General features: G+C 44.3%; 1 protein-coding gene across 21 annotated transcripts in view; it reads right to left on the bottom strand.

Annotated features, from left to right (window-relative positions):
* The window catches only part of LOC125709713 (dedicator of cytokinesis protein 9-like), a 72,456-nt gene that overhangs the window by 30,514 nt on the left and 22,371 nt on the right, over positions 1-19,571 (bottom strand). For 19 of the 21 annotated variants that reach the window (XM_048978426.1, XM_048978443.1, XM_048978441.1 and 16 more), the window contains exons 2-5: positions 9,279-9,395; positions 4,825-4,914; positions 2,350-2,432; positions 1,410-1,479 (exon numbers count right to left, since the gene is read on the bottom strand). In XM_048978426.1, coding sequence (XP_048834383.1) covers positions 1,410-1,479; positions 2,350-2,432; positions 4,825-4,914; positions 9,279-9,395 — 360 coding nt within the window. Of the gene's footprint in view, positions 1-1,409; positions 1,480-2,349; positions 2,433-4,824; positions 4,915-9,278; positions 9,396-16,444; positions 16,777-19,571 lie in introns of those variants that run through there. The other 2 variants (XM_048978428.1, XM_048978444.1) reach the window with 2 other exon arrangements.

Below are 19,571 nucleotides of genomic sequence, written 5' to 3'. Positions count from 1 at the left end.
CAAAAATAGCAAACCAAGTTAACCTTTGCACAAGTAAACACACCAAGCATTTAACTGATGCACACTCAGACAATGGGACTGTTCTATTCCTTCTGCACTGAGATCTTATTGAAAGCCCTCATGGGGTAAAGTTGCCTTCCGTTGCCTGGGTCAAAACAGCCATGCTGCCTGGAATAGCACCAGGCACCAAAGTTCACTACAGGGAGGTTTTCCGCCCACCCCCCCCCCCCCCCCCCAGTCTGAGGATTCCACAGAAAGGTACTGAAGCATATAAATCCACATCTTCGTTCCAATGTTTTAAAGTTTACAGCATTTGACCTCGTGACCATCTCTGTGAACTTCCACTCAGAAATTAACCTAGATTCAGTCACACTGTTAAACCAATTAAACTGGTATTTATAGACTTCTGATTAATACTGAATGAGAGAGAATAGCATCAAGAGCACTTAATCCACTGTTCTGAGATCCAGGTCACTGCAGCCATTAGCGAAGGCAACTGTAGATTTTATTCTGTGGTGTTCATTTAGGTCACAACAGTTGCTTCAAACCAACACTCCGCAGGTTTAATGATTTGGCATCAGGATTTATTAGCAGAATAAAATATGTGTGGAGTAATTACTATAATGGGATATGTTCCTGGAAAGTCCCAGTTGTGGAAGGTTTTCCCAAACACTTAGTCAGGTTCGACCACTTCCCGGATGGTGGTCAGCTCAGACATGCACAGTGGCAGACCCACGATTACTCCTGCAGCCCTGAAGACCTTCCTGACCAGATAAGAGTCGAACCACGGAGTGGTTTGCGTGGATGAAGATGAAAAAGTGGAAAAAACCAAGGAGGATTTTGAGGGTTCATTTAAAGCTGCAACGAAAATTCTATCAGCTAGCTGTCAAGGAGGGGAATCAGAGCAATGTCTCATTTCCCCATAAATGAATTGATATCATCTCCAGAGAAACCTGACATCATCCAGAACTTGACAGACTGTGTACTGAGTGTGGACAGTATCTTCACCATTCCCCTCTGAACCAAGCAATACTTTCCACACAAATGACTCTCCTAAATAAGAGTTGGGCATATGAGAGAAACTTGGACAAAATGAGTTATTAACTTGACGTGATGAACTCCAAAGTAAATCATTAACCAAATGTCTCAACTTTTTAAATCGAAAACACAGAGAAGGTTATGTAATAATAAAAAAAGCTTCATGAGAATGTGGTGTGCAGTTCAAATGGATCTCTGTTGTCTGCCCTAAATGTCAAAAGTCCCGAGCTCCCCAGGTGAAACGGCTACACCCAGAACTGCTGAAACCCTTACTGCCAGTTGTTCAAATATAATGCACAGCACATATTCTGCAACTTGCAGGTGTAGGGTAATGGTGTGTGGGTCAACCCCAGACCAGGAACTTTCCTTACCTCATCTTTGTCTGCATCTTCATCTACCTCGAACACGTGGACGGGCAGTCTCTCTGGTCTGAAGACCTTACTGCAAGACAAATGGGAGTGAGGAGGTTTTTATTGGTGCATTGCCACATTCCCTGAAGATGAATGGAGAAAGGTTCAGTCTATCAGGGAGAAGGTGTCAGTACTTCTGTACTGAGCTCCCAGATGAAACAAATTAGTTGTTACTCTGCTTTTTCCTTCTTTCAAACAGGGGCCAAAGAAATGTACATCCCCTCCAGACCTAAGCTCCATGAGAACACAGCATAAGTCTCTTAACACGTCTGTCATATTTCGGGTCAATCTTGGCCCTGAGGGCCTTAGAAAATCCAAATGTTTCCTGCATTTTAGGCAGGAACTAGCCATCGCCGGCCTAAACAAAAGCCAACGTCGAACACAAAGAAGAATCCCATGACGGCATGGAAGCTCAAGGACAACTTTCTCTCCCGGGGAAGAAACGGGAAGAGCATATCCTGGGGGGGTCTAAAGGTCAGCAAGTTCATTCCCACAAGACATGGAACATCTGGAAATCCCACTGCTTGCTGCTGATGGACTGACTATAGACTGAGGACACAGGGATGCAAAGGATTGTGGGAGGCCTTTCCAAACCGGTGGGGGCATGCCCTGGCCTCAAGCGACTGTCCGTGAGGACAGACAGACAGCATTGTCGCTGCAGCAGGAAAACCAGCATTTCCTTTCATAGAAATCATGCCAACATCACAACAGTCCAGTCATTTATGTTTGGAGGATTAGCTGTGGTTCTCTGATGACTGTCAGAGTGGGGGAAGGATGGTAGTCAAACTGAATCTGAAACATGGACCACAGGATAGAAACACCAATGCAATGTACCAGTGGTACAGAAATCTGCACCACATATGCTACACTGTACAGTCACTAAATGAAACGAAGGGCTTACTTTGGAAGCTGACGGAAGTCTCCGGAGTAGTCCTCATACTTGTAATTCACAATGTGCCAGTCTGAGATGTAGGTCCTGATGCACTGTAGGAGGAAAGGAAGCAAATAAATGCTTATATTTTTGGAAAAAAGAAAAATCAAGAGAGAAACATGAAAAAAACAACAAGATATGGTAGAGTTTCGACCTTAAAAACGACCCCTGTATCTCAGACTTTAAAAAGTGGCAAAATGGTAGAATCTGATTTCTTTCAGCCTGGGAGTTCCCCGGTCGTCATCAACATGTGCAGCACCACATCACTGCCCCCCCCCCCTCAAAAAAAGGGTTTAAAGCTTTAATCTACCATTATTCGTATTTCTTTTTGGGCAATGCCAGGCTGCAAGGGGCTTAGCAATTCAATATTAAAACTAAAAAAATCTCTGTTTTACGAAAGAGCCTGATCTCGGCATGGTTGTAGCTCTCGGCCAAAACCCAAGTTCCAAAAACAGTCTTGAGATTTGTTTAATTATTAACACTTGTGCAGTTGATCATGTCTCATAGCAGGTGCATCGCTCAAATTCCTAAGCACCTGCCCTTATTACTGAACAAGCATTCCTTTACATGTGTACATTTCACCAGCCTAACTACTTTTTTTTTTTTTAAGGGAAGCAGGGCGTTCCCTGAATGCTGGGGTAACACGACATTGACAGCTGCTGTAGGGCTTACAATGTGTACAAGACGAAAAAAAAAAACTTTGACTAATGCAAATATGGGGGAAAACTGGAATTCAGAAAGCACCAATCTTCTAATTAAATTTGTTTGATAAAGAAGCTTGACATGACAATATAAACCTAATATAATAAGAAATATCTTTAAAGGTAGAAGTCCAAACCAGTATTACTGTCCATCTACCAGAAAACCAAATATTAAAACTAATTTGCAAAGAGCAATTAGTAGAGGGCTGTTATCCCTGACATTTCTACACTGGGTGTTGAACAATGAACAAAAGGATGATGGCTTCAGATTGTTCATGACCATTTTCTTTACACTCAGCTGTTAAGCAATGTTAGACTAGATGAATCGGAATTGTACTACAAGGAGACAGACAATCTATTCAGTATTATAAATTCCTGTCAAAGCAACTATCACAATAGCATCTCAGACAAAGAAACAGAGACATTCCCAGCGACTGTGTGGCCAGGAATCTGACAGTCGAAGATTGAAAGAATGACAGTGCATGCGTGTGTGTGTGTGTGTGTGTGTGTGTGTGTGTGTGTGTATGTGGGGGGGGGGGGGGGGGGGGGGTTTGAAGGATCCGACACAGCTGTTGCTGGTGATGTCATCCTGTACTTAATCAATGGAACTCTCTCTTTACCAGGATAATTTACATCAACATGAGAGAGGAAGAGAGATTTGTGGAGATGGGGGTATGGCATATACCGTGGTATGTTTTCTGGATGATATGACGGTATGAAAAACTTGATACAGAAGAGGAGGAACAGAAGAAGCAAAGCTCTGCTACACAGGGGCAACACCCAAAAGGGTGTGTGTGCAAGTATGACTGAAGAAGGAGCTTTTATTACTTATTAATTTCCTTGGACTGTTCCAGAACTTGGCTTGTGGCACAAGTTATGGTGATGTTTATTTTTCCCCCAACGCTTCACTCTATGGGCCAGAACAACGTCAAATGTCCAAAAATACACACATGCATCAGGTGGCCATACTCATTCAATAAATCTGACCAGTGCTACTTTGTTGATCGACTGCATGATAACAGAGATATTCAACTCTTTCTAAGACTGATTACTGCTTTGTGTTATGAACAAAAAGAGCTCAAGCAGACAGCAAAGTTCCCCTGTGAGATTCCTTACAGTAGGACATTTAACTATAACAACTGTTCAGCTATTCCTCAAGCCGTCAGGCAATCCTTCAGCCTGAAATGTGTGGGGCAAATGGCTCTGTGATTTTTATACTAAGGCTGTTACACTGTGCGAAGTGACTGAAAAAAGTTTTCCAACCTCAAACATCTGAGGACCCAAAGGTACTCTGATCTAGCCCAGGTTTAGACCGAAAACCACAACACATGGAGCTACACTACGCTTAAGTGTGAGTATAGGAAGAACCCAAATTTAGCCTCTGGGTGTGAGACGTTATATATACATATGAACATATTGACTCCTTTATTTAGTTATGCTTCTACCTAAAGTAGAGCTTCCAAGATGGGGGGAAGAGCATTAAATAGCTGGAATTATACCTAATCCTTCACCATGAGGTGTTATTTTAGTCAGTGGCTCATAATATCAACAGATGATTTCAGTGTTAATTATTGCACAAAGACAAACCTGTCAGATCAAGGGCTAGAGGATTGCTAACATCCAGAGAGGCCTGCATTAAAAAATCTGTTTAGACGGCTGATTAGATGATGAGACGCTGGCCTTCATGTTATTAAATAGCTCATTCTGTCATGGTCACTGATCAGTTAGAGCACTGCAATCTTACCTCTTGCACGAACAGATCCCGTGCTTCCTGCTCTGCGTTTACAGGAACAGATGAGTAGAGAGTCCGTTCGTGGCGTGGAATAATTGATATCTGAAAAGCAAAATGGAAGCAAACAACCTCTCAGCGGATGACATTCTGCTCCACATGGTCTAAGCCCAAAACAGCATGGAACTTTGAATTTACACATTAACTGCACGGAAATTTTGAGTATTAATTAATATTCAGGTGTTTTTATTGGACAAACCAGTAATGCGATGGTTTACAACTGGTAGTCAGCAAAAGCAATTTTTTTTATTAGGTGTTATGTTCTTAAGGAACATTAAAAATAGATATTATTCAATGAGGCAGTTGCTACTGGTGTTGATCTTGCATTACATATCTACTGTACAATAAGTACCTAAATGTTGCTTAACAAATGACAGACAGACCATAAACCTGAAACAGTGGTTCCAAGTCTTGGAAGAAGCTTCAACCTAGTAAGCCTTCAGTAATGAAGTATCATTAACGAGCAAGGCAGATCAGGTTACACTCAGGACATTGAACAGACCCGGCAGTTTTCTGGGTGAGTGCCCTCAGCTTGGCAGAATTTCAGCAAGAAGCCTTCAAAACATTATCTGGCAAGCCAGGATTTCACAAAGCACCCAAACACTGTCCTTTTTCCACAGATGATTGCACATCCACCGGGAAGAGGATTGAGAGATCAGCAAGGTGAGGCAGGGCACCCCTTTGCACTGTTCAGTCTGGGGGCCATGGACATGACCTGGATCAGGTTGTTCCCTGGACCAGGACTCCCGATGAAAATAAACTTTGCTGCTACCTCACATACTTGTATGCCCAGTGGCTATTCAATGTGAAAGTGAGGATTACGCAGCCCTTGAAGATGTTTGGCTCCTCACCACAGTACACAAGAAGGTCCTTTCTGCCTCATCTATCTCGCCTTCCTTGTTCTTCTCCACTGCACACTCAACAGTATTCCAACTACGCCCGCTTTCACAGTGAGCATTACAGTGCAGTTCGAGGCCTTTAAGTTCTCCCCACAGATGAGATCTTGACCGATGTTGTGGAATGTAATTTCCACAGGAATTAAGCTGAGGTCACTAGAAACATAACACAAACCTGATGTGATTAATTTTGGTGATATGTGACTTATGGTATCCAGCCGAAGTTGTTGAAGTTCATGGGCTGGCCCACCCACCGAAAGCCCCGGATGCATTTCCCAGTAAAAGAGCTGACACTGGAGTGTGCCGACGGACAGCTTCAGGATGCTGGGATAGGGAACGCTCCAAGATAAGGGGACGTATGGAGGCACTTTAACATCCACAAAGTCTAGCACTTTTGGAGTATTATAGTATAAGTATGAATTTCCTTGGGGGGCTTCCTACTTTTTTACCTTCAGAAACTTACCGCTTATGATACTGTCTGTTGTTGATATTTAATGCACCATTCACTTGTTAATTGAGGGAAATGGACAGCCAACCTCACAGGAGAAGTATTAAAAAGTCATGAAACCTACACTGTATCCAAACACCCGATAAGACAAGCTGGAATATTTAAAGCTGGCTGAAAGCCAGGTAAATTTGAATTCCGAAGTCTATATCATCTCCCGTGTGTTTTAATCATGGTTACTGTTGTCATACATCACTTTGGTTGAATTTGAAACTGGGCAAGTTCAGGTTTCTCATATGAAAGTATTTTATTTTGAGAGGATGCGAGTTGTGTTGTATGTGTATTCTTTTTTCTGCTGGTCAGTTTGGGCATCATTCTGACGCAAACTGTGGGGCGTTAAGCCTCACAAAAGCTTAAATGAGGTTTTTGTTTTTAACTTTGACCATCGCATTCTGATGACATCAAATGAAATCAACAGAAAAACCAAATTGTCACTATCGCTAAGCAGTGAAAGTCACCAGCTTTAGTCCATCTCACATTCTAGGGTGAAATACCAGGCTATATGCAGAATTAGCATGGGGAAGTATGCAGCCACTGTTAAAATGTAAAAGAACTGAAAGAGCTTCATCTTCATTTCCCTCCATGGAACTACAGGGCTTCACCTCAGAATCTTGAAAAGAGAAAAGGTGACCAAACGCTTCAGAATCACAACATAGAAGAAAAATATCATTGATAATAAAATGTGTACCCGGAGAAAATGCAAATCTCTCTGCTTACATAAGATTGTCATCTGGTGCAACGTGCCAGCTCTGCGTTCTGCCGTGCAGATGGTGGAATCAAGATACCAAGCAAAGCGGACAGCCTGCGGTCACAACAATTCTGGGGGGGGGGGGGCTGTCCGCAAGCACTTGCGTTTTCACACCACAAACTGAAAACAAATGCTTCCCAACGCCCGAGAAGCAACAATGAGCAACAGCTGTCATGAGGAAACTGGCCAGTACTGCTGGTCTGAACATCATCTACCCTGTTGGTACGGTAGGCAGCTCATGGAATTGGGGAAAACTAACGTTTGGTAAAGTCACTGAGACTTTCTCCTGCTTCATACTGTAGCATATGGGTCTGCGGGGCTTTTTCAAAGGGCAAATGAGCAACGAAACTACCTTCATTTGGTAGTTTTGTTTCTTACAAAGTCTCACGGCCCTGAAACCATTTAATTCATTCACTGAATAAATTTTGTGCTTCGTGCCATAAATTAAATCAGGGTTGTGCAGCTTTAAACTCCAGCTTCCCTAGATGCATGAAAAACCTAAAGAAATCAGCACCAAGATATCTCCACTCTCCTCTGCGCTTGGTGATCAAAACCAGAAGACGACTAAACTACTGAATCTCACATTTCACTTTCCTGAACAGCTAAATCATTTTTTCCTTTTGAGTCTGATTGGGCCACTTTGCTCCAGGACATAGTCTGGATTCTGATAAGAAACGGGTCAACCAACACTATAGAACACTCTGACCAAGTGGGAATGGGCCACAGGTGCACATAATGTTGGGTTCTAGTGACCTGCGGTATTTCTCAAAATGCCTGTCACTCTACCCTCTGTAAACTCCTAAGAAGGTGATGACTCAGAGCAGGCCCACCCCCCCATCCCCCCTGACTAAACTTCAGAGGAGGACAGGAGAACAGCGCCACACCCCTAGAGACAGTCTGACTATGCCAGACTGGAACGCAACCTAGATAACTGATGTGTTATTACAGACGAACGATTCTCAAAGCTGTTAAACCACACAACTGTTTCTGACCAATGAGAGTGAAAGGTTTTCTGTAATTACAGGAGAAAAACAGATGCTAAAGTAGTAATCAAAAACATACTACTAAAATGTGTATGTAAAAGTCATGACTGTTAAGAGGCTTCCCTAGTAGTAGAGTTCATCAAGCTCAGTGTTGTAAAATGTGCTATGGATCACAAAACGTTGTAAAGATGTGAATCATTCATCTTTCACTACAGGGAGGGTCACATCCCGAGCCAGGTAAAATCATCAGAAAGGAGCCTCAAACTGTCTTTGTCTGGATTGGAAACCTGCTTCTTTGGTTTTATTTCACGTTTTGTTTTTGAGCCAACCAGGCAATGATCAAACTCATTATGTGACAGACATGGAGGAAAACGTAAACCAAAGGCACCTCATAACCTTGGGCTCCTTGGCTGCATGTGGTAGGAACAATAAAAAGAAGTTTCCTTCAAGGAAACAAACAACCCTGTCATCCACTCCAAGGGTCAGGCACATTTAAAGGACCTGAGCTGGCTTCTGAAGTTCCTCAGAATATGTAGGCTACACGATGTAAATCATCCATCCGGGGTTGGGAGGGCAGCACAGGATACAGGAAAGGGGAACATCCTGGATAGAATGCTAGGTGCCATTTATCAAATAGTACCTAGAAAGTAATTAGGTCCATAAGCTCCAAAGTAAGAACAAAAGTAAGAACAAGTATTTCCACTTTATAATTATCAGATGTGTCAGAATTAAACAAAGAAGAAAATTAATAAAATGGCAAGTAGCCATAAAAAATAGTATCCATATTAGAAGCATTACTGTGCCATGTGTACATGTTAAAGGTACTACACTAAGGGGCAGCGTGTGGCGCAGTCAGCTAAGCCTGTGTGCCTGTAATCAACAGGTCACGGGTTCAACCCCCGCCTCAGCATGTCTGCAGGTCCTTGAGCGAGGCTCTTAACCCCCAGCTCCCTGGGCACCCCAACAGGTCGCAGCACTTTGCGGACAGCTTACTCTACAAAGAGCAAGTTGAGGGAGATGTAAATATTATTGACGGTCTGCCAGGCCAAAGGAATAATGAGTACTCAGGTGAGTGAGAAACACCTGGTCACCATGGTGATAAATGCTGGCAAGCACCAACTGCATAGCAACTGTGGGTCTGTATCATTCCAGCATATTCCCATTCTATAGAGGCTTCACCAGATATTGAGATGCCCTGGGTGTTTGCTTGATGTCATCCCCGTGGAAACCCCATAGTCTACAATGACCCTGCAGGCAGCGTTGACACGACGGCTTACCTGGAAGTCCTCGAGGGGGAACTGAAGCATGTCCCGCAGCATGTCAGCAAGGATCTGCGTCCGCCTCTGAAGCAGCACACTCTCATAGTCCAGAGGCTCCACCACCTTGGGCTTTGCCTGGGGAAGCAGAGTAGGAGGCTAAGCAGGATGTCCCACAAGTCACTCGTCATTTCAACTCCCCATTTCCTCTTCAGCATGTACCAAATCCAGATTTTTCAATGCTGGGTTCGAGAACTAACAAAAAAATGACAGTCCTGTAGCACATTAAAGTTTGACTGTAGGATGTTTCAAAACTCGTGCCAATCTTAGTCCGAGTCGGGGGTTACTTAAGGTCAGGCATTCTTAACATCTGCTGCATAAGGTCGCTTACTGCTTACGAGAAATGTGGGTATGTTTGAGCCCATTTCATGATTCCGAAGGGAAAGCCTTCAGCACACCTGAAGTACACACCATGATACTGACCAGGTTTGAATGACATCATAGTTCTGACAAAACACAAAGACGGGTGCACAGCTTAGGGGCGACACCAAACCCAAAATGAACGTCCATCAGGGTTGCATGTCCAGAAACACAGGGTGTAGCATGAGTTCACTGCAGGCAGACACACACACGCCCTAGGGGAAGTTCATCACCAGCGTGCATGACTTTGGGCAGAGGGAGGAGACTGAAGTACCCAGAGAAAACCCACGCAAATCGCACAGAACCACATTTCAACCCATATCCCTGGAGACATGAGACAAGGATGTAACCTGCATAAAGGACAAAAAGAAACGCGATATTTCATTCTGCCAAAAGCTTGCCCTGCCTCTGCACCAAGATATTATTGTTAACAAATACTATCTCTTTAATCAAAATCAAAATGAAACTGAAAGTGTGAGACACAATTACAATAATTACAAAACTAACAAATAAAATAAATGAGTAGAAATTAAAATTTGTGATTTTTAAGTTCTATTTTGAGTTTGAAATATTCTGCCAATAGTCAATATCGGCCTTTCTAAATAATCGACGGTTAACATAGCCTATTATCCATCCATCCATTTTCCAACCTGCTTATACTACTGGGTCGTGGGGGGTCCAGAGCCAATCCCGGAAGCAATGGGCACGAGGCAGGGAACAATCCAGGATGGGGGGCCAGCCCATCGCAGGACACACTCACACACCAGTCACTCACACATGCACTCCTCCAGGCAATTTAGTAACTCCAATTAGCCTCAGCATGTCTTTGGACTGTGGGGGGGAAACCGGAATACCCGGAGGAAACCCCACGACGACATGGGGAGAACATGCAAACTCCGCACACATGTGACCCAGGCGGAGACTCGAACCCGGGTCCCAGAGGTGTGAGGCAACAGCGCTAAGCACTGCACCACCATGCTACCCCCACGTAGTGTCTCAAATTCATACAATTATGTATGTGCTCGAGATTAAATTCTTTCAGATGAAGAGACTGCTTGCAAATGTGAAACCACAGTATGAAACCATTTGGAGTACTGTACTATGCAAGCTTCAATAAGAGCAAGTGTGTCATGGATGCAAATGACTGAGTTTGTGGTTTACAGCTTAAGGGAATGTACCCAACTAATTAATTTAATAAGGTACACCTAAGTTGCCATCACAAGCGTGTTTATAAAGAGGCTGAGGACGCCAGTACTATTTTGGAACCAAAATAGGAAGTAACGTTAAACTAGGACTCTCAAACAATTATTATTATTATTATTTTATCACAAATAATCGCATATACAGTCATGTTGCAATATCATCAAAAAAAGATTCTGTAGTCTATATATTAAGTAATTTCAGAAATGTATTTATTTTTTAAAATGAAATGAAACAAGTAAAAGTTTCCTGATCTTTCCCCACCATCAGCTTCCCAAAGGGACTCAACTTGACCATTTTCTCATTTCATTTGTGAATTTTAGGATTCTGTGCATGTGACTGAAGCTCTTGTGCCATTCACAACCAGGAGGAAATACTGTAAGTTAGGGCTGGTCGATATATGTACTTATCATCGTATAAAATGTTTATGATAAGAAAATGAGAATTTGATAACGTGTATAAAAAAAATTGTGTATAAGCAAGATAGAAAGATGCTGGGGGTGTGGTAGTATTTTTTAAAGTTAAAAGTCGAGTGCTGTGTATTGCAAACTTGTGCCGACAAATTGGAAATGCTGTGAACTTATTTCACCACTTGAAGTATTTGTCATCCAATTCAACATACACAATCCAATCGCTTAAAGTCACAAACACCAGCAACTGATGTTTCAAATCTGAACATATCTGAACAAATACAGGACCCATTGCCTCCCGCATTGGTTAAAAACAGAACACAGCGTTTTATTTTTCATTACGTAACGGGAGATAACTCTGGCGGCAATGTCAAGCCTTTTCCCTGGAACGAGCTGCAAGCAGTCAGAGAAAAAAACCTAACAAGAAACCGTACTGTCGGCATGACGCCCTATGACAAAGAAAGTTTATTTTAGTATGATTTGTTTATTAAAATTAGATTTCAGTTTCCAGTCCTCTATTTGCTCATCCCATTTAGGTATCAAAATTAATGTATGCGTTCACTCAGTCAAAGAAATAATAACAGTAATACATTATGACTTAGGCTAACTGTCATGCCCGGCTCGTCCGATCCTCGTGTGTGCCACGCCCCCTGATTATCCACGTGTGCTTCCCCGATCTAGCCCAGCTGTGTTCGATTATTTTCGCCCAGTCCTGTCTATTTCAGTCCATGTCTTGACTTCGTTCCTGGTCCGTCATTGATGTTTGTCGATGTTCAAGCTTTTGTCCCGTACTGCCCTGCCCGTTCCTAATAAATCCCCAGTTTGCCCGTATTCTGCCTGCCTGCCTGCCTGCTTTCTGCTCGCATCGGCTGCCCGTGCGATCCCCCGTTCACCCAGCGATCGCCTCGCGAGCGGCTCCTGACACTAACAGTTTGGCAGCCTTAATTAAAACTACATCACGTTGACAGTAACTGCATGAGTGCTGAAGAGCTCTCTGGCCAATTTATTCACTCAAACATAAAAATAGGCAGAACGCCCTGATTCAACCATTTATTGAATCAGGGGTGACAAGAAGGTTGTGTGAACTGATGGCCTTTATATGGTTCTGTAAAATCCTCGACCCAAAGTGCAAAATGCAACCCACTGCTGGGGAACTGTCTGTTCTTAAACTACAAAATGACTGAGTGCAATGTTACAAAAGGATTTTTATGGATATGCTCTAGACTAGAACTTTTAGAACGTTTAATGTTTATTAGTAATAGATTTTCTGCTCTGTGTTTTCATTTGGGGGATTTTTTTTCTTTAAATAACTAAGTCAAATTTAAAATAAATTGCAACAAGCTGTAACAAAAATGGTTAAACTCATAAAACTTGATAAAAAAAATAAAATTAGACTAAAAAAGAAACAAAATTGAAAAATAGCATTAAAATAAAAACAGAACTAAAATTACCTCGCACCACACTGAACCAGATCCAATATCTAGTGCGCCACAGGCCTGGCAAACGTTAGCATCAGGGGAATGTTAGCGTCATCTGAGTAGCTCTGTAATGCTGGGGCCCAGGGCAGCCCTGTGTAATGGAGGGAGCTGAGCACATAGCCTACCACACTGGGAGGGCCCTGATGCATGGACCATACCAGTAGAGGATAGCAGGACTACAAGGAACCTCAATGCTAAGTGACAAGGCATCCTACTGAATTTGGGCCTGAACGTACAGCACAGACTGAAAATGTATACAGAAAGTATAACACATCCACCCACATTCAGTGGGAAGCCGATGAAACAGCCACTGGTTTCAATGAACATGGTTGTAATTGCCAAGGGCTCGACACCGTGGAAACAGGTCTGATACTCCAAAACCTCAATGTCATTCTGCACCTTCCCTCCCACCTCAGTACATCACAATCACTGTAGCACCCACACAATGGACAAAGACCGGTTTCACTTGTGTGTGGGGGAAAAAGGTGTTATCACATTTCCTGCAAGAGCTGCCAGAGCCTGGCCCAGCCATCATTCATATTTATGCAGAACTTCACAAAGGGAACAGAAAATAAGCCAGGACATTATAACCCCCCCAACTGAAAGGGTTTCTTTGTGAACTTAACCTTGGAAGGCTCATTCCCTGCTGAAGCTTTGAACCGCTGTACAAGAATCAGATTGTCGCTTTGATAGCAGGCAGGCTGCGCTAACAGTGCGGGGGCCCAGTACAGGGAATGAGGCCCGACTTGGAGAGCCGCAGGGCAGCATCATTAGCGACGGTGCCGTCCACGTCACAGCCCATATGGTTGGGTAAGAGGGGAGACACGAGTCTGAACGTGCCGGTGCGTCTGCCTAGATGATTCATCAATGAGCCCAAAACTCATACTGCCTAGACTGATGTACCACATCCTGTTACAAATGGTGGCTCAGGGGGGTAGTACTGTTGTCTCACACTGCCAAGACAGGCAGTCTCAGTGCCATCTCTGCTCTGTGCGTTTGCATGTTCTCGCCATGAAGCACAGCTTTCCTCCTGCAGTCTGAAAAGACGTGACGGTAGGCAATTCTAAGTGACTTTGTGTACTGCGTGATGGACTGGCATCCCATCCAGGGTGTACCCCGGCTTCTGATAGACTCCAGGCCATGATTGTGACCAGGATATGATTTGTACTATGCTATTATACATATTACCATGCAATTAGTCTTCTTGCATGTGTGTACACGTGAGCTGGTGCATATTTGTGCATTTTTGTGCATGTGTGTGTACACATGTACACCATCCAGTGTCTAAGGGTGCGGGAGCTTAGGCAAGCCTGGGTGCAGGCCAGGGCTGCAGCGTCCACAAGCCTCCACATCTGGGCCTGATAACGAAAGCATGACCTCAGAGGGAGAGCCCTGGAAATGTGGCTGTTTCTAGGGGCCTTGTGGTCCTGGAGCAGGCGATAAGGTAGCTCATGTAGGGACTTGCAGAGGATGGCTCTGCTGTCCACCCTCTGATTATACCATGATTATTACTCAGGGAAACAATTAAGGAGAATGAGAAGCACAGAACAAAAGTTATTACTAGTATAGGTCCCACTTTACAATAAGGCTCCCTTTTGCCACTTGTAAATGGTAGTAACTCATTAATAAAAAGAAATCTGAGTTATAACTTGTTTAAAATTGTCTATTAATAATTTACAAAGTGTTGCAACCTAATTAATAATCAGATTATAAACCATTCATAAACTCTTTATATGGGTAACCTTATTGTAAAGTCAACAGAGGCAGGGTGAACCTGGAGTCACTGATGGAACTATAGTAAGTCCAGCTAGTGCAACCGCACTAGGGCCCACAGAAACAGGGGCCCCAAAAAGGGTCGATGGGCCCCTTTGCAGGGAGGATCAGGAGGCTATTGATCCATTAGTCTAAATTATCAAAGCACGTTACATTACATTATGAACCGCTAGAAACCAAATGATATATACAGTATACGCTGCATACCTGCTCAGAGTGGGCAATATTTAATTAATGTTTATGAGAAGAAGTACATGTTGTATGCCTGAAAGGTTAATGTTTTGGTCACATGCCAGATTATTATGGAGGCCATAATGCATCAAGAAGACGACAAATACATTCAACAGGGATATGATGAAATTCCGAGAAGGAGAAAGGAAGACAGAGCAGGAGGTCAGGGTGAGGTGCTGGAGGTCAGGAGACAGCAGGGCCGGTGTTGGTGTCTGTTCGGATGACTGACACACCGGATGGACCAGCAAGCTGCACACGGTACCACAGGACCCTCGGACATTGTACTTCTGCGCTAATGTCTGTACATGGCCACCACACAATAGCAGAGGAGTCTCTACCACCCTGAAGTGTTGTTATATTATTGAATACAGTGCTGAAATCAGCCAGACTGGAGTGAAGTCATCTCTAGTTTAGATCAGGGCCCGACTGACAAACTGATGACTAAATCTCTGAATGAGTGATATGGGGTACGCAGTTCCTGACCCATATACCCCCCATTCAGATCCCAAATGCAAGCAGGAGATAAGACAAGTCGCAAAGCCAAAGGTGTCATGTCATCTTAAGGAAAGACGGCGCTGCTAGTCAACTCAAAAGCTGATCTGAGGCCACACAATGCGGCTGCTGTATGAGTTCCACAAGGCTGCTTGGGCCCCCTATCGCTCTGGTTTTCTGTTGGCACTCCTAACCCCAAGTCTCCAAGGCCACCGCTTTGCATTCGTCCAGGCTGCCTTGCAGCTGGCGGAGAACAGATAGTTGTTTCCCGGAATCTGACCGCCTCCCGAGCAGCACAGAAACAGACGTGTGCCCCCATGGGGGTGCAGGATAGGGGGCAGCATGCCAGCATGTGGATATAAGGAGAGTGTCAGGAAGAATGTGTGCTATGGCTGTTTGTTTACATGCTTCGAGCATTTCTCACAGCTGCCTTTTCAGGTATCTCTGCACCTCACTCCAGGCAAAATGTCACCTGCTACCCGCCTCAATCTCCTCCCAGCTTATCCCTAATATAATCCAATGTAACGGACGCACCTCCTTTTCGCCTAACAAATGAATGAAACTGCCTCAACCGTTTAACTCGAGCTTGGCAGCAGCACAGACACGAACCTCACAGTAACCGTCACTGGGAGTCCTGATAGTCACAGAACCGCTCCCTCGCGCAAACAATAAAAACAGATGACAGATTAAACCCGAGTTTCACCTCTTACCATTACTGGTGACTTTTGAGCTGAAAAGTTTTACTGTAGCTATAAGCTGCAATTATTGCTTCCAGTTGAAATATTACACCTTTCTCCCCCCACCCCTGCAGTTTTGGCAAAGTTCGTTTTTCCCCCACGGAGGTAGACAAAGGACATTTCCAGCTGGAATCGTCGTGGCCCGATAAAAGAAAAAAGACGGGATTCTCGTCATGAGCATCGGACGTGGCTGAAAGATATTCACCTGTTGAGGTAAAAACCGCAGACTTATTAAAGCCAGGGACGAGCACAGCCAGGAACGCCACCTTGACTGAGCAAAGCCACAGGTTTTCACATTAAATCACTGCTACAGCACAGCTTCAATGCTTAAACGGAACTTTTTTTTAAACGACATGAATGATGGAAAAGCGAGACGAAAACAACCAAGTGAATGGTGACAGAGGCACTGGCCAGTGTGGCATCACAGCCTGGAGTCCGAGACTCACCGGCACCTGCGGCATAGTATCTGGCTCAGGGTCCACTTGCTGCGGGAACTCGATCACCAGCTCCTTCCTGACTGCCTTGCCGGCCCTCCCCTGCATGGCTGAGAAATAGCTGCCCCTTCCAGGGGCGTCCCGATGGCCAGACCTCCCTCCCAAGCTCGTCCCTGGGCTCCGGTGCTGTCCCTGCAGTGAGGCTGCAGCTGAATTCTGAACAGTCCCTGTACGTAGACTACTCTGGTGCTTAACAGTGCTGGCCTGGCCTCGCTCACTTGCTGGCTGGGTCGGTAGGGAGGGACAGCCACTCCCTCACTCAGCTGGTCTGCCTTTGTTTTGGGGTGAAAAGGGGGGGCGTTTTACTCACACCGACTTTCAGGACTTCCTCCAGCTCCTCCCACGAGGGCAGCCCGGCCTGTAATTGGAAACCAGCCCATCCACCTGCCAGTCATTGTCAACAACCTCAAACCACAGACTGAGAAAGAAATAAAAGGGGGGGGGGATCTATCCAGCCTTTAAAAGGGACACAGGATGGAAAGCTGCATGGGAAATTGCATGCACATGTGGGCAAGCCTGCCATAGTCATTGTATCTGTATAAATGTAAGTGTATGTATGTATGTGTTTGGTCACATATGTATGCGTCCACCTATATACAGGCTGCAGGGTCATCGAGTGTGTGTGTATGCTCCCAGGATCTTTTCTTACACTACAGTACAGTAAGCCCTGCCCCCTCAACACTATAGACTAAGATTTTGGGGGTTTGTGTCACTAGTGAACGTGGGAGGGGGGAAGCCCAGGCAGCTGCACAGGTCATGGAGAAAGCTGAACTCCCATACAGCACCAGTGAGCTTTTACGCCGAGCCAAGCTGTGGCCACAATGATGGAACTTCCTCATGACACACATCCGTGTCCATCCATCTTCCACAGCACAGAACTGGCCTGTGGTCACGGCAAACCGGGAGCTTACCCTGGGACGCACAAGCATTTACACGCGAAACCACAGCTGGTAGGATGACAGGCTTTTAGGCCCCCATCCTTTAACTCCCCATGGAAGTGACCAAAAATATCAGTACGCATGCAAGGACATTAAACACAAACGACTTGCTTAAGCGCAAGGATGGTAACCAGATATAGACAACCTATGAAAGGAAGCACTGTGCTCCGCACTTTTTACGCCAAAAGGATGCTGTGGGTGCCAGGCTTCACAGCCCCTGCCTTTGTGGTGGGGTTGCCTTAGCACACACTGACCCGCTTAAGCAGACATTTCGAAAGGTGGAAACTTCTTCGTTGAAGCAGCCTGACAGCGCACAGTCAGACAGGTTTCAGTTCAGACAGAGACACTCTGATTCCCGTACTGACACTGAAGGGGCCCAGAGGAGAACTGAGAGTAAGTGGCATCAATCAGAGGGCCGTGGTACATCTGTTTAAAGAGGAAACAAGAAGCCATGACCTCACCAGAAGCATGAATCACAAGCTGTGATTCGTCGGCAAACTAAATGTTGAAGCGAAACCATTATATTTTACTGAATTACTGCTTTCCCCCCTTGTTATGCGATTTTCATTAAATGCAAACTTCCATATTCAACAAGTAGATAATCAGTTATTCCATCAATCCATTTTAAAACCGCTTTTCTCCCGGTCAGGGCTGCAGGGCTTAATAATTATATCACAGATAATTCCTTTTGAAATCGGAAATCTATAGCATACAGTCTTTCACATGGTGAATGAATCAATAGCCAGTAATAAATCAGTTAATTATCTGGCAGCAGAACATAAATCGCAAAGCGATCCTGTAAATATTTTACCATAGAAAGTACACTTATAGGAAAAATATTACAATATAAATATAATATATATTGGTATAAATATAATATGAAGTTTAAACTTATTTACCATTCATAGACATGTTATTTGCTTAGAGGGAATTTCAAACCAGCTGTTTACAGCCTACATAAATCAAGAGAGGGCAAACCTCCTGCTAGAAATGTTCTGAAGACATGTGGTTAAGGTACCACACTATCCATCCAATCATCAGTGACACCATCATCTTATCCGGTGAACATTGGATCTGATCTTCTCCCCTGAGATTCAGAAGACAGATTGTGTTCTTCTTGTGGTCCTAAATTCTTGCCACTTTCTTCAAAGCTGCTTCTCCCTCAGTTACTTTTATTGTTTGCCATTCATTTATTTAAAACTTTTGCTGATGGGGTCAATGGAAAATTCCCTGCTGAGAGTCCGAACCTCGATTTTAAACTTCCAATGGCTCTTCAGCGAGCCGCGGATGTACGTGACACTGGACGCGTCGGATTACACAGATAGCCAATCGGAAGGATATTCTGATTCCAGCAACTTATCAAAATCATCAAAAGAGAGAGAGCAGAAACACAGAGGCTACGTTCATAGCACTGTAGCCTCACAGCTCCAGGGCTGGGGGTGTGAATGCCACTCCTACTCTGCGTCTGTCCCCTACATGATGCACAGGTTTTCTTTCGCAAAAGACATATGATCAGACTAGAGTGACACATCTATGGTACCCATAGTGTGTGTTTACATGCCCTGCAATGACCTGGCATGGAAATGGACAAATGGACCAGGTCTAACCTTCAAAACCAACGTCACAAATGATGCCCCTGTGTCTGACTCATTTCGACTGTGGCAGGCAGCTAAAAGGAAACTAATGACAAGGAAAAAAATGTTACCGTTTTCCCGGAATAACCATAAGAGCCATATCCATGACCAAATCCCTCAACACAATGGACTGATCTGAGAAGTACTAACGCCTGGACGGCTAAGTCTCACTGCAACAAAAACATATGGGACCCTTTGGGTCAGCACAAACACGGACAAAAATCACTCTGCTAGCAGCGTTTTACCGCAGCATCGCCATGAAGTGAGTCAGGATCTCTCTGTGGCAAATCCTGACTAGAAGTGATGTTGTTTGCACTGTAGCCACAACACCGGCAGGAGTGGGGGAGCAAAGAGAACGTACCATTGTTAGGGACGCTGTTTCTTCTGGGACCCATCTGTGAGTTAGATGCCACACCTCAGGCCAAAATCTTACTGTACCAGAACAGCTCCCCCTAGCTCTCAAACAGCTACATTACATTCTTACACCAAACTAAGTTACTTCCTGTA

This window comes from Brienomyrus brachyistius, chromosome 16, assembly GCF_023856365.1.
Source record: "Brienomyrus brachyistius isolate T26 chromosome 16, BBRACH_0.4, whole genome shotgun sequence".
In the NCBI taxonomy this organism is placed as follows: domain Eukaryota; kingdom Metazoa; phylum Chordata; class Actinopteri; order Osteoglossiformes; family Mormyridae; genus Brienomyrus; species Brienomyrus brachyistius.
The sequence above is the reverse complement of the archived record's forward strand: the minus strand, read 5'-3'. Positions and strand labels throughout refer to the sequence as shown.